Raw genomic sequence first — 14,525 nt, 5'->3', positions numbered from 1 at the left:
TGCAGTGGTTAAGAATCCGCCTGTCAATGCAGGGGACATGGGTTTGAGCCCTGGTCTCGGAAAATCCCACATGCCGCGGAGCAACTAAGCCCGTGCGCCACAACTACTGAGCCTGTGCTCTAGAGCCAATGAGCCACAACTACTGAGCTCGCGCGGCATAACTACTGAAGCCCGTGCACCTAGAGCCCGTGCTCTGCAACAAGAGAAGCCACTGGAATGAGAAGCCCGCGCACCACAACAGAGTAGCCCCCACTCGCCGCAACGAGAGAAAGCCCATGCGCAGCAACGAAGACCCAATGCAGCCAAAAATAAATAAATAAATAAATACATAAATTAAAAAACAGGTGGCTCTATTTTAAGTAACTTATCCACATAGCTAGTAAATGGTGGGCTAGAACCCTAGATTCTTGATTCTAGATTTCCTGTCTTCAGGACACCATATATGTTGCCTACACTTAATCTTCCAGTCTCTCACTTATTGTAATCTGTTTTCTGTTCCCAAATCACTCTACTAAAACTCTTACAAATGATCCAACCCTGTGACCATTTTTATTAATTTATTTCAACTTTTCTGTTGACTATTTCCTTCCTCCTTGAAATTCCTCTCTTGACTCTGACCCTGTGTTATCCTCAAAATCCTTTTATTTTTTTTGATGACTACTCTGTCTTCACTGCACTCCTACTTTTGTTCTCTTTACCATGTCTTCCCCAAGGCTGCCTTCTTAGCCATCTGGCTTTCTGTTTTCTGCACTTGCTCTCAGTAATTATTTCCATGGCTTCAACACTCATTTCTATGAAGATAATCTCCCATTCTCTACTTTGGGTTCTAAGATTCTGTACTCCTAACTTGTGTTACAAGACACCTACACATCTCACCAGCATGTCAACTCTTAACATGTCCAGAACCAAAGTCGTGATCTTACCCACAAAATACACCTCCCTCCTGATGTGGCTGTTTCTACCAATGCATTCAACTCCTCAACATAACTCAGTGCTCTTAGGGTCAGTTTGTTGCTTTCATGTTCAGTGATCCAGTTCAATTTCAGCATAGTGCTGTCACATCTATCTTTTCTGTTCCTTTCCTTATTTCCTCTACCTTACATTAGGCTTTCAAAGCTTCTCTCATGAACTTACTGAAGGAAACTTATCCATTACTTGAAAGTTATCTTTAGGTTGTGAGACTGCAGGTGATTTTTGTTATCTTCCTTGTACCTTTTTGGATTTAAAAAAAAATTCACAGTGAACATGTAGTCCATTCATTAAAACAAATTTTTAAAACTGACTATAATAAAAGGAAAAAAAGAAACAGTTTCATTCACTCTTTGAGAATTTATTGAATGCTACCTCCCTCAAGAAGTGTTTCCACATTTCCATAACCAGGCTTATTTGATCATTTCTTTGATGTTGTGCTTTTTTTTTCATACCTCTCATGTCATTAATATATTTTAATATGTTTTTGTTTTGTATTAAATTTGTGTGGTTGTCTTACTCACCTATTAGTCAATTCTTGAAGACTGAAAATAAGTTTTATCCTGATTCTGTTTATGGGTAATAATTTCTCTGTAAATATCCGTGAAATGTATTGAATTGAGCCCAAATAATATAATATGAGCTGATAACCACTGAGTTCTGTGTCAGATTCTCTTATTTGTCTCAAAGCTTATTAAGCCTAGTGTCATTGTCACCAAAAGCTCATTCATGATGGGTTTCCTGGCCGAGAAAGAAGTCGGAAAATAGGTCTGGTGGGCTGTCTTTATTGGGTTCTAGTCCAATCATTGGTTTCTTTTAGAGTAAGTGGGTGTGAAGCAGGAAGCCTGAGGCAGAACAGAGCACTGGGGCATTATTTAGTAAAAGAAAAAGTTGTTTGTTTTAATCCAAGGCATTTACATGTTTCCTTAGACTTTATCATAATGATACCTCCTCTTCTCTATATGCCAGTTGACTGCTAATGTTGTAGATATTTAAATGGCCAGTATCCATTAATACTAAGTAGAAATACCAAGGGATTCCTAATTCAGACACCTTTAAAAGTGCAGGTTCTATTTACCTACTACAGGCTTCAAGTATCTCTCTATACATATTGTCTTTAGTTTCACGCTGGGAGATGGGAACACTTGGGATCCCTAGACCCACTGAAGGGTACTTCTAGTTTGAAATCCTTACAGGATTCTTATGACCTATGGCCCACTGCTCATTTCTCCACCAAAAATGCAACTAAAAAAAAAAAAGGTAAAAATGCCATTCTTTTGTTTGTATATTTGTGCATGTAGATTAGGTGTTGTCTTGAGCCTTAATCTGAAGTTTAAAGAGTTAGGCTGCACCCAACAAGGAAGAGTTTAATATTACTACTTTGTATATGGGGAACTAAATGACCATATATGTACCAGGAAATCACACACTTGTTCAATTTATTTTTAAAACACTTACACATTGTCGCTCTGTTCTAGGTACCTGTTCTAAGTACTTAGAAACATTGCTAATCCTCATAATAACTCTATGGGGTTGGTACTATTACCCCCATTTCACAGATCAGGAAACTGGGGCACTGAGCAATTAAGGTAAGTTGTCCAGGAACTCCCTGGCAGTCCAGTGGTTAAGACTCCGTACTCTCCCTGCCAAGGGCCCAGGTTTGATCCCTGGTTGGGGAACTAGGATCCTGCATGCCGTGCAGTGTGGCCAAATAAATAAATAAATAAAGTTGTACAAGGTAATTTTTTAAACTACTGAGTGAGACCTGGAATTTGAACCACGGCATCTGGCTCTGCAGACCTATGCTCAACACTACTGTCCTCTCATCCTTAGACCTAAGGCTATTCTGTTCTTCTGGTTAAGGAGAGTGCCTTTGGGTATTAGTTCCAGGTAAGTCATGTTCCATTCCTTTGGATAGTTTTATCAAGAAACATCTCTTAAGTGCTTGATTGCACAGGATCTGTACCAAATTCTCCCTGAGTTTGGATGGATTTAGAAGATAAGGAACAAATGCTTATGTAGGGTGTATTTATGTTAACTATCCTCATAAAGCTTACCCAAAGATAAGGGAATATGGATACTTTGCATGTCTGTAGTGCTTTCAGAACTCATAAGTCATTGCCTTTGCTCCTCACATCAGCTCTTTGGTTAGCAGGGCATAAATTAGTACTAGTTTCATTTTACAAATGGTCAAATGAGGCTCAAAAAGGTGAAGTGACTTTCCAAAAATCTCAGGTACTGAGCAACAGGATTAGTGCTCTAATCCAGTTCTCCTGACTCCAAATCCAGGGATCTTTCTCCTATATTAAACCCCTTTCCTGTGATCCGAACTTTGCTGTTACACTGGCAACAGTATAGAACAACAAGTGACTGGAAACCAAGATACTGCCTTCTCTGTGTGCCACAAAGTTAAAAATTTAACTGAGCTCACCTTAACCACCAGACCCTTTGTTAAATTCCCTTCTTCATGTGCAACATTTGTTAAGCCTAGTACCCTTATCACCAAAAGCTCATTTATGATGGGATTCCTGACAGAGCAGATATGCTGTCTTTTCCGGTCCTGATCCAGTAATTCTGTTTCTTAGTCCCAGGAAGTGGGTGTGGAACAGTGAGCCCAAGAGACACAAAATAGCAGTCTGGACTGATGCCTTTCCCCACTTTCCTCACATTCCACCTCTGCAGTAGCCATTTACTTTTCTTTTCTTTTTCTTTTTTTCTTTTTTTTAACATCTTTATTGGGGTAAAATTGCTTTACAATGGTGTGTTAGTTTCTGCCGTATAACAAAGTCAATCAGTTATACATATACATATGTTCCCATATCTCTTCCCTCTTGCGTCTCCCTCCCTCCCACCCTCCCTATCCCACCCCTCCAGGCGGTCACAAAGCACCAAGCCCATATCCCTGTGCCATGCGGCTGCTTCCCACTAGCTATCTACCTTACGTTTGGTAGCGTATATATGTCCATGCCTCTCTCTCGCTTTGTCACAGCTTACCCTTCCCCCTCCCCATATCCTCAAGTCCGTTCTTCAGTAGGTCTGTGTCTTTATTCCTGTCTTACCCCTAGGTTCTTTTCAACCACTCTTGTGAGGTGTGGCTATTTGGCAAAGCTGAAGGGCCTTTGCCTTCTGTTGGTTTGCGGCAACAAATTCTAGAATGGGTTACATAGCGAATAGTCTTTATTTCAGAGGAAATAGCCATGCCTCTGGGGCTCCAGGTATGAAGTTATGAAGAGTCAGATGATCAGATTCTAAGAAAACTTTAAATGCTAGGTCATTTAAAATTTTGTCAGCAGGTGGCTCTTCTCTCCTTATTCACCAAATACATTCTCACCAAAAAAAGAAATATTGTTTCTACTTCTTTGCTGCTATCGAGTTCCTCAGACTTCTTTAGTCACATCCAAACATTTCTCCTCAGTTCCCTTTTGCAGCGATTTAGTTTACAATAAGTTTATGCATTTTAATTTATTTATACTCTCCACAAAGGATTTGAAATTGCTTACAACATACAGTATGCCATAGTAAAATATGACGAAAAGGAGAATATAAAATGCAATAAAGAATATGTAATTCGATTCTGGGTTGCAGGTAGCTGGAGCAAATCAAACAAAATATAAATATATGGTTTGCATTACCAGGTCTCTGGGTGAGTGAGCAGGAAGAGAGAATGACTTTTCTAGGATTTGAAATTAAAATGAAAGTTCTCACCTAGAGTTATTGGAGGCAAGTTTCTGTTGCTGTGTCCTTCTCATCTCTCTAACCTAATTTATAATAAGTTATTCATGGTCTGTAAAAACTAAGCAGTACTTTTACTACCCTGCAGTCTCAAGGCTGCATGATCAGCATTTCTCAACCTCTAAGCTTCAATTTGTTCAAGATGCAGGCTTCACCCATTCATTCATCCTACACAGATTGAGTTCCGACTGCCTACAGGGCGTTGTCCTGGGCACTGGGAACAGAAACATATCCATTAGGTAGGCTTGGGTGTGCTCAAAACAATTTATAAGATATTCTTCTGTCTGATTTTATGTAGTTGGAGAAAGAAAAGCTACGTTTCTACTCATAAAAATTAGAGAGCTATGCCATGCAGTGTTATAATCGAATGATAAATAAACCTGTGATTCATCTTAATAGGGCTCTAGGATTGTTCTATTTAAAAATAAATCGGTAAATTACATGTCATTCAAGTTTCTAATAGAAAACCCGACTAAAACCGAGGCTTCCACACAGTCTGTAAGAAATGGCTTGGTCTGCAACAGCTGGAGTAGGCGAGGGTAGCGGGCCGGGGTGAGAGGAGGGCCCAGGATGCTTGCCAGCAAGGAACCTGGGGGACCGGCGTCGCGGCCCGCCCACTGTTGTCTGGGGTTGAGACCAGGATTGGGGGGGAGCGGGGGCGGGGCCGGGAGGGGGGTGGTGATGTTCCAAGGAGACGGACCCAGGATTTGGTCTCCGAATCCCGGGGCCCGGCCCCCAGTGCCCGGGGTTAGCGACGGCTTTGTGGCGCGCGTGGGTTCTACCGCGGGCGGCGCGGAGGCGGGGCTGCGCGGAGGCGTCCACCACTCTCAGCCCTCGGCCCGGCAGCGGGCGCCCCGCATGGCCAGCCCCGCGCGGGCCGGTTTCCCCGCGCGTAAGAACAGCCGCCTGGACGCGTTCCTGCGGAGGCGTCTGCCGGCCCGAGATCTACAACGCCATCCGCGCCTACGAGCCGTGCATCGTGGTGTCCGACACGGGGAAACACACCTTAAAGTACGTGCTGCTCAGTGACCGGCTCATCTACCTGACCGAGAACCCGCTCCAGTCCATCCGGCGAGTCGTGGCGCTCCGGAACATCGCGGCCTTTGACCTGGTGAGGCGCGCGGGCGGGCTCGCGAGAACCCCCCTTCTTGGGGGGGTTCTGTATGCACTCCGAATAAAGATGCTTTTACCGTTCTCATCTTGTGTACCGGTCATCCCCTGTCCCCTCAAATACAGATTTGGAGAACATAGCCCCCTATCAGAAGTACGCTTTGAGGTCATTCCTAAGTTCATTAAGCATCTAGCCTTGCCAAGCACTGTCTAGACACTGAGGATACAAAAATGAAATAGGGCGCCATCCCAGAAGCTGCTGTGGGAGAGACAGAAAGCCAACACCAGGACAAATAAATGCCATGTGATAAATGCTATTATGCCTTGTTTATTTTTTTATTTTTAGGGCTTAGAGCGTGTTAGGTGCTCAATATGAGTTAAGTGAATAAATGAATTAATGAATGCATGCATGCATTAATGAGATGCGCATGGGACGCCTGGCACTCTCAGGCGGATCATTCATCCAAACTGGGCTCAGGCCATGCTGGGAAAACTTCCTGGAAGGAGTGTCATAGCGGAGCCTTGAAGGAGATACAATCTGTCCCAGTTTTTAGTGTGCTGCTACTGTATCCCTTTCGTCCAGGAATAGATTTACCTTATAAACCAGCAACAGCTTGAAGCAGTCTCTCTCCAATTACTGTTTTTCCCCCTTGGCTTCCTTTGTCTGAGCTGCTCTTCAGGTGTGTTCTTCCTTTTTCCATTGGGGACAGGTGTCTAGCCTCGTTTTTCTTTCCTTTGCCCTAGTCTCTGTGTCCCTCAAGGGAGAGGTTGGCGAGACTCTTGATAGAGCTGTTTTTTAATTTTTATTTATTTATTTATTTATTTTTGCGGTACGCGGACCTCTGACTGCTGTGGCCTCTCCCGTTGCGGAGCACAGGCTCCGGACGCGCAGGCTCAGCGGCCATGGCTCACGGGCCCAGCGGCTCCGCGGCATGTGGGATCTTCCCGGACCGGGGCACAAACCCGTGTCCCCTGCGTCGGCAGGCGGACTCTCAACCACTGCGCCACCAGGGAAGCCCTGATAGAGCTGTTTTGCCAAGAAAATCATAGCTTGTTTGGAACATGTCTGTAAGAAAATAATAAAATTAAATGAAAAAAGTAGGGCTTCCCTGGTGGCACAGTGGTTAAGAATCCGCCTGCTAATGCAGGGGACATGGGTTTGAGCCCTGGTCCGGAAAGATCCCACATGCCGCGGAGCAGCTAAGCCCGTGCCCCACAACTACGGAGCCTGCGCTCTAGAACCTGCGAGCCACAACTACTGAAACTCGCGTGCCTAGAGCCCGTGCTCCGCAACAAGCCACTGCAATGAGAAGCCCATGCACTGCACCGCGGCTAGAGAAAGCCTGCACGCAGCAATGAAGACCCAATGTAGAGAAAAATAAAAGAATGAATAAAATAAATAAATTAAAAATAAATAAATAAATGAAAAAAGTAAATGCTTTCTTTTTCTACTTAAAATACCACCGTGGGCTGATATCACTATGCTAATTTCTTTGCTTTATTTGAGCCAAAGCTGGAAGTAAAACTGCCTTTTCCTCACTGCTACTGTTTGCGTTCTCTTGAACTAAAATTTTTAAAAAATTAAACTTCTGACCAAATGTTTTAGAAAACATTAAACACTCAACTTCTTCTAGTGTCTGCAGTGTAAACATGTATTCTTTTAACAGAAAATAGTGATTTTAGGATATTGTTACTCTCCCCAAAAAGAGACAGTATACATATTTCAGTAGTTGTTATATGTATTTCTTTTTAAGCTGTCAGAATCTGAAAAGTACAGTAAAGCTCCCTAGGCCTCCCAAGCCAAGAATATTACAAAAAGGCATACCAATTTATTTAGTTTACAAGGTAAACTCTGTACTCGATTTACAGAGTTTACCTTTCAGGCATATAGAAGAATGTGTAATGTCTATAAAGGTGCCGAACAAATCTAAGATTTCAGCATTGTTGATAGATTTAATGTCCATCTTACACAATATAGTTTAACTTTGTTTAAAGTTGTGGTAGGCAGAATAATGGCTCCCAAAAGATATCTCCAGAACCTGTTTTACGTTACATGGCAAAGGGGAATTACAGTTGCAGATAGAATTAAGGTTGCTAGCTAATCAGCTGACCTTAAAATAGGGAGATTATCTTGGATTATCTGCATAGGGCGAATGTAATCACAAAATCCTTAAGAGTGGAAAAGGGAGGCAGAAGAAGAGTCAGCAGCAGAGTGATGCAGCATAAGAAAGACTACTGGTTTTGAAGTTGGAATGGGGCCACGAACCAAGGAATGTGGGTAGCCTCTAAAAGCTGGAAAAGGCACAGAAACAGGTTTTTCCCTAGAGCCTCCAGAAAGAATGCAGTCTTGCTGATACCTTGGTTTTAGACCAGTGAGACCCATATCAGATTTCTGACCCCAGAACTGTAAGAAAATAAGTTTGCGTTGTTTAATACCACAAGTTTATGGTAATGTGTTACAACAGCAATAGGAATTCAATAAAGAAGTGTTTTCTCTTATGTTGTTTTAAAATGGGTAATTGTTAAAATGTATTGTTTCAGTGAGAAATAAGTATAAACACGCCAAGCACAAATGCCTTAATCTCTTTTTCTGGGTTTTTATTATAGTTATTGTTACATTTCAGTGGCTTGTACTAAGCTCCATAGGCTGTGTGAAAAATGGGTGTCCCCAAATTGCTTTATCTAGTGTCAATTAATAACGAATTAATAACACTATGTCTGTCCTTGGTACCACATAGAGAATTTTGCTGATTTCTATGTTATGTCATATATAGTTGTCCTGCTATCTATTACATTGGATTATATTATCTCAGTGCCAGGCAGCTTTGTTTTTTAGAACTGGTTCCTCCTTTCTTGAAAGATAAACTGTTTAATCTCCTTTTCTACTAGGGTGCTGTCCTCTTTCTAAGGCTACCTCTTTAGACATACTTTTCCGTTCTCAAAGGTCTTCTCATTTTACTGTGCAAGTTTGTCTCTTGTTATTTAACTTTCAGTTGGCTCAGGTTCCCACTTGGCCTTTGTTTTTACTGTCCTGTCAATAAAGCCCCTAAGCAAACCAGTCCTTTATGCCTCTGGGCCTCTACCCTTCTTGTTCCACATTTGGCCAGATTTCTCCACATAGTTCATGTCTCATATTCCAGTTACACTTAGGATAAAATTTGCAAATATACAGATAAAATTCTGTTCTCTTCCCTAAGGAAAAAAATTGAAAGAACAGCAACAAAATGTTAGACCCAGAGTATAGATGTGAGATTTCTGTTCTAGCAAAGACAAGTTCCACATGCACTTGGAGGTCTCAGTAGGTGATTTGTTTTTGTTTTTTCAAAACAAATTAATGTCAGTTTTATTTAAATAATTTTTTTTTTTTTTTTTTTTGCGGTACGCGGGCCTCTCACTGCTGCGGCCTCTCCCGTTGCGGAGCACAGGCTCCGGACGCGCAGGCTCAGCGGCCATGGCTCATGGGCCTAGCCGCTCCGCGGCATGTGGGATCTTCCTGGACCGGGGCACGAACCCGTGTCCCCTGCATCGGCAGGCAGACTCTCAACCACTGCGCCACCAGGGTAGCCCTAAATAATTTTATGTAAGTTTTTTATCATTTATATTTAAAAATTAATTATTTTAAAAGTTGATATATAATTGACTTATAACACTATGTTAGTTTCCGGCGTACAACATAGTGGTTTGATATTTCTATACATTACAAAATGATCACCACTCAGTAGGTGTTTGTTATGGTTCATATACTAAAAGAAAGGGTTTCCAAGGTTGTTCGGGCAGAGCTTTTGTGAAAGGCAGATGTTTTCTTTCAAAGTTGCTTTTGAAAGCTCTAGAGTTCTGCCCTTGTCATGTGCATCACAATACTATTCTTTAAGCCCTTCTAAGATTAGACACATTTTTCAAGTGTGAGAACCAACTCTCCTGAACAGTGATTTCCTATGGATTCACTCTCCTTCAATGCCATCCCATCACCTACAAAGAAAAAAAACCTGTCAACTTCAGCAGCCCTTGTTTCTACTTCTTGCCTTTCTTTGTCCTTGTCCTTTCACCACTTTCCTCAGTGAATATCTCCTCTCCAGCCATCCTGGGGTCCATGTGGCTTCTTGAACAGGCAGCAAATGCACCTTTATAGCCGGGCCTGTTTGCTTGCAGTGTTTGCTTCCTCCTCCTTCAAGGATGTTCAGACGTCGTATCTATAATCTTCCTCCTTCTCTTTCTCCTTTTAAAAATGTAAAAAATATTCTCGGCTCGGACAGAAACAGGTCACAGGCTGTGCCGAAGGGGCCACTGTAGTTTGCTAACGGATTCCTGCTTTCCCCTTCCCGTATTCAAATCCTACACAGTTTCCAGGCTAAGCCCAAGTTGTTCCTTCTCCAAATCACTTTTTCTTGACTGAGACCATGTCTTTTGGTCTGTTTTGCTCATTGCTCTATCTGGTTCCTAGAACATTGCCTGATACAGGTGAGATGGCCAATAAATATTTGTTAAATATTCAACATAATCTGTCTCTTTGTTTCTCAGTTTATTATCTGCAATATACATCGGGGCATTTAGTAATATATTTTTGTTCAGCTTTTGCTTTCTACCTGTGTGGACTTGGTCAAGTATATTCAACCTCTACTTTGTGCCTCCATTTCTTCATCTGTGAAATGGAGATAACAGCACCTTCCTTATAGAGCTGTTGGGAGGATTAACTTCATTAATAGATGAAACACACTTAAAATAGTACTTGGCACATGGGAAGAGCTACATACATGTTTCATTATTATCAATAACCTTTATTCACATATATTAAGTCAACTAAGGTTCCTGAATCTGTAAGATTGATATTATCTCTTTAGGAGATTTAGTAAATTTGGGGAAAAAATAACTGGTTTTTGAGCATTGATTATGTATTAGGTGTTTTATTTATTTATTTAGGCTGCGCCAGGTCTTATTTGCGGCATGAGGACTCTTAGTTGCAGCATACATGCGGGATCTAGTTGCCCCACCAGGGATTGAACCCAGGCCCCCTGCATTGGCAGTGTGGAGTCTTACCCACTGGACCACCAGGGAAGTCCCTATATATTAGGTGTTTTAAAATCTCATTTATTCTTTTTGAAAATTTGTGCACTGGGTTTGTCAAGTTTAATATGTTCAAAAACAGAATTCCTGATCTCCAGCCCCAAACGTGTTCCTCTCTTAGCTTTTCCTATTTTAGGAAGTAACATCATCTTCCATTATCTTTAATTCTATCTTTCACTCTCCTCATCCTACACATCAGTATGTCATCTTGACTTGTGTAGAAGAGGAAAACGTTTTCCTCAGCCCTCTTAGGGACCCTGGCTAGGTCTGAAAATTTTATATGACATGGGAGCCTTTATAAGGAAATGAAATTACAAAGAAGAAACAGTTAAACCTATGTGTGTTTAGTACTAGGTTTAATGAAGAATGGAGAGTCATAGAAAAATGTGATAGTTCAAAAAAAGTTCAAAAAAGCTAAGGGTAATAGACTGGGGAAATTTTAGAAAGGCCTGCTTGTTTGGATTTGTCTTAACATCCCTGTCTTGGAGATAAGGATGTTCCTTTCCTCTGGGTATAGGGAGGGCACCTCTCTCATGAGGGCCTTAAGACCTGATTCAGGGGAGGAGGGCTAGGGAAGGTCAGAAGGACTTTCCTGCATCTGTGTTTTCTTCAATTCCTTCAGCCCAAAGTATTCAGTATGCCAAGGCACCATATTTTGGGGTAGTGTGTTCTGAACCCCATCACTTGTCTTCCAAAATATATCTAACTATGACCTTTCCCATTTTTCTTATTCCTTTTTCTAGCACCACTTGTCCAGTCCCTTATCTAGACTACTGAAATTGCCTCCAAATTGATTCCTCTCCACATAGCAGTTGGGATGATCCTTTTAAATAATAATTATAAATTAAATTATATCACTCTTCTGTTTCAAAGTCTGCATGAACTTGCAAACTCCTTATTGCCTATAGGAGCCTCCATGGTTTGACCCCTCCATCTCTGACTTACCTCCTACCACTCTTCCCAGAGCTCTTTCTGCTCTTCTTCCTGCCTCAGGGCCTTTGCACCTGCCATCCTATCTGGAACACGTTTCCTCAGATCTTCAGAGGGTTGATCCCTTCTTGTCAGTCATGTTTCTGAATTCAGCATCACCTCCACAGGGATGCCTTCTGTGTTCACCCAATCTAAAGTACCATTCCCCCAACACACTTAGCACATCTCTTTGTTTCAAAACACTTACCACTATTTGCAGTATAAGATTAATGTGTTTAGTGATTTATAATTGTCTATGTCCCATAGTAAATGTAGGCTCCATGAGAGCAGGACCTTGTTTGTCCTTTCATCCCTGTATCACTGTGCGTTATATTCCCGGACACATAGCAGATAGTCAATAACTACTTGTAAAACTGGAAGAATGAATAAGTGAATCAATGGATGCTCAGATCCATCATACAGTTTACCTCTTAGAAAGGGACCTATTTCCTTATTTCCAAATATTGAGGGACTTGGGAGACTGACAACTCATCACACTGGCCAGAGTTAACATAGCCAGTTAGTGGCAGAGTCAAGAGTAAATTCCCACGGGTCTCCTGCTGCTCAGATTCAGCTCTCTTAATGCTTCTTTTGTGTTGGTATGGGATGATCCCTGTGTTGTTTATCTGTATCATGCATTTTGAGAGATAGTGAGAGTTATATGAGACCATGTTATGCATACTTCTTTTTATCATGAGCTTTTTTTCCCTCTATTTTGACTCACTTGTTGCATTTCAAAGATCTCACTGTGGGAGGAAGAAAGAAGTGGTAAACTCTTTATCAGTCATTGTGGCTGTTTCTTTTTTTTTTTAATTTTTTAAAAAATTAATTAATTTTATTTATTTTTGGCTGCATTGGGTCTTTGTTGCTTCGAGCGGGCTTTCTCTAGTTGCGGTGAGCCGGGGCTACTCCTCATTGTGATGCACAGGCTTCTCATTGCGGTGGCTTCTCTTGTTGCAGAGCCCGGGCTCTAGGCGTGCGGGCTTCAGTGGTTGTGGCATGTGGGCTCAGTAGTTGCAGCATGCAGTCTCAGTAGTTGTGGCTCATGGGCTCTAGAGCACAGGCTCAGTAGCTGTGGTGCATGGGCTTAGCTACACTGTGGCATGTGGGATCTTTCTGGACCAGGGCTTGAACCCATGTTCCCTGCATTGGCAGGTAGATTCTTAACCACTGCGCCACCAGGGAAGCCCAGGTCAGTGCTTGTTTGATTTTATTTATTTATTTATTTATTTATTTTTTGGTTGTGTCGGGTCTTCATTGTGGCATGCAGGCTTTTCGTTGCAGCGCATGGGATTTTCTCTAGTTGTGGCGTGCAGGTTTTTCTCTCTCTAGTTGTGGCGCGGGCTCCAGAGCACGTGGGCTCTGTAGTTTGCAGTACGTGGACTCTCTAGTTGAGGTTCACCAGCTCAGTAGTTGTGGCGTGCGGGTTTAGTTGCTCCATGGCATGTGGGATCTTAGTTCCCTGACCAGGGATTGAACCCGTGTCCCCGGCATTGGAAGGCAGATTCTCTACCACTGGACCACCAGGGAAGTCCCAGTGCTTGTTTGATTTTAATAACCTTATTAACAGCCAGAGATTTTAATGAAAACCCTCGTGAAGAAGTGCAGGGGGGTAACTGGAAAGATTGTGAACACTTGGCTTTAGGAAAATTCCTGGTAGTCATCTCTGTGAAACTTGGGCCTCCCACTACAGAGGGAACCACAAGTCCTGCCCTGATAATTGTGGTTTTATTATGGCTATTAACAGCATTCACTCTCCATTCAAAAATATTGGCTGGGGGGCTTCCCTGGTGGTGCAGTGGTAAAAAGAACTTTGGCTCTTTGCCTAGTTTATAATTTTGAATTTGCAAGTTTTTGTGAGGATTTATAGAGTCATCAATTCAGAACAGTAACTCTATCTTCTTCATAAACTCAATCAAATCATGTAACTAATGACCAACTAACTTTTTTTTTTTAAGTCAAAGAAGAGAATAATGGCCCTGCCTTTTGGAGAGGCAAAAAGCCTAAAAGTTTGAATGAATCCCTTTTCAGGTGAGATTGTTGTTTTATGTTTTTAACTTGCTGTCCAAAACTTATTTTACATTTCAATTGGCTTTTTAAAAAAATTATTTATTTTATTTATTTATTTTTGGCTGCTTTGGTTCTTTGTTGCCGTGCGTGTCTTTCTCTAGTTGTGGCGAGCAGGGACTACTCTTCATTGCAGTGCACGGGCTTCTCATTGCGGTGGCTTCTCTTGTTGCGGAGCACAGGCTCTAGGTGTGTGGGCTTCAGTAGTTGTGGCACGTGGGCTCAGTAGTTGTGGCACGTGGGCCTAGTTGCTCCACAGCATGTGGGATTTTCCCGGACCAGGGGTCAAACTCGTGTCCCCTGAATTGGCAGGCGGATTCTTAACCACTGCGCCACCAGGGAAACCCTCAACTGGCTTTTTAAAATGCTTTTTCTCTACTAATGTCTTTGAACTGAATTCTGTTTATCTCATGTACGTAATAATGAAGAAGGTATTTTGTGAGATTTTCTTCTAAATTCAAATCCAGTTAGTTATAAACTATAATTTTTCTCATTTCAATTGAATATACAGATGTCTCAGTATAAATAAATGATTAAAATCAAATTCAAATCATTTATTGAACTCTGGTTCTGTGTAGTGGTATGCTGGGCCCTGTAATAGATACAAAGATGAGTAA

At 41.9% G+C, this 14,525-nt stretch overlaps 1 protein-coding gene across 1 annotated transcript in view; it reads left to right on the top strand.

Annotated features, from left to right (window-relative positions):
- The first annotated feature begins 5,559 nt into the window (after positions 1-5,559).
- Positions 5,560-14,525, top strand: part of C11H12orf56 (chromosome 11 C12orf56 homolog) — a 60,125-nt gene continuing 51,159 nt past the window's right edge. Inside the window, 3 exon segments of the mRNA XM_060025978.1 lie at positions 5,560-5,637; positions 5,639-6,014; positions 13,800-13,872. Coding sequence (XP_059881961.1) covers positions 5,560-5,637; positions 5,639-6,014; positions 13,800-13,872 — 527 coding nt within the window.

The sequence above is a fragment of the Delphinus delphis genome, chromosome 11, assembly GCF_949987515.2.
Source record: "Delphinus delphis chromosome 11, mDelDel1.2, whole genome shotgun sequence".
NCBI classification, from domain to species: Eukaryota; Metazoa; Chordata; class Mammalia; order Artiodactyla; family Delphinidae; genus Delphinus; species Delphinus delphis.
The sequence above is the reverse complement of the archived record's forward strand: the minus strand, read 5'-3'. Positions and strand labels throughout refer to the sequence as shown.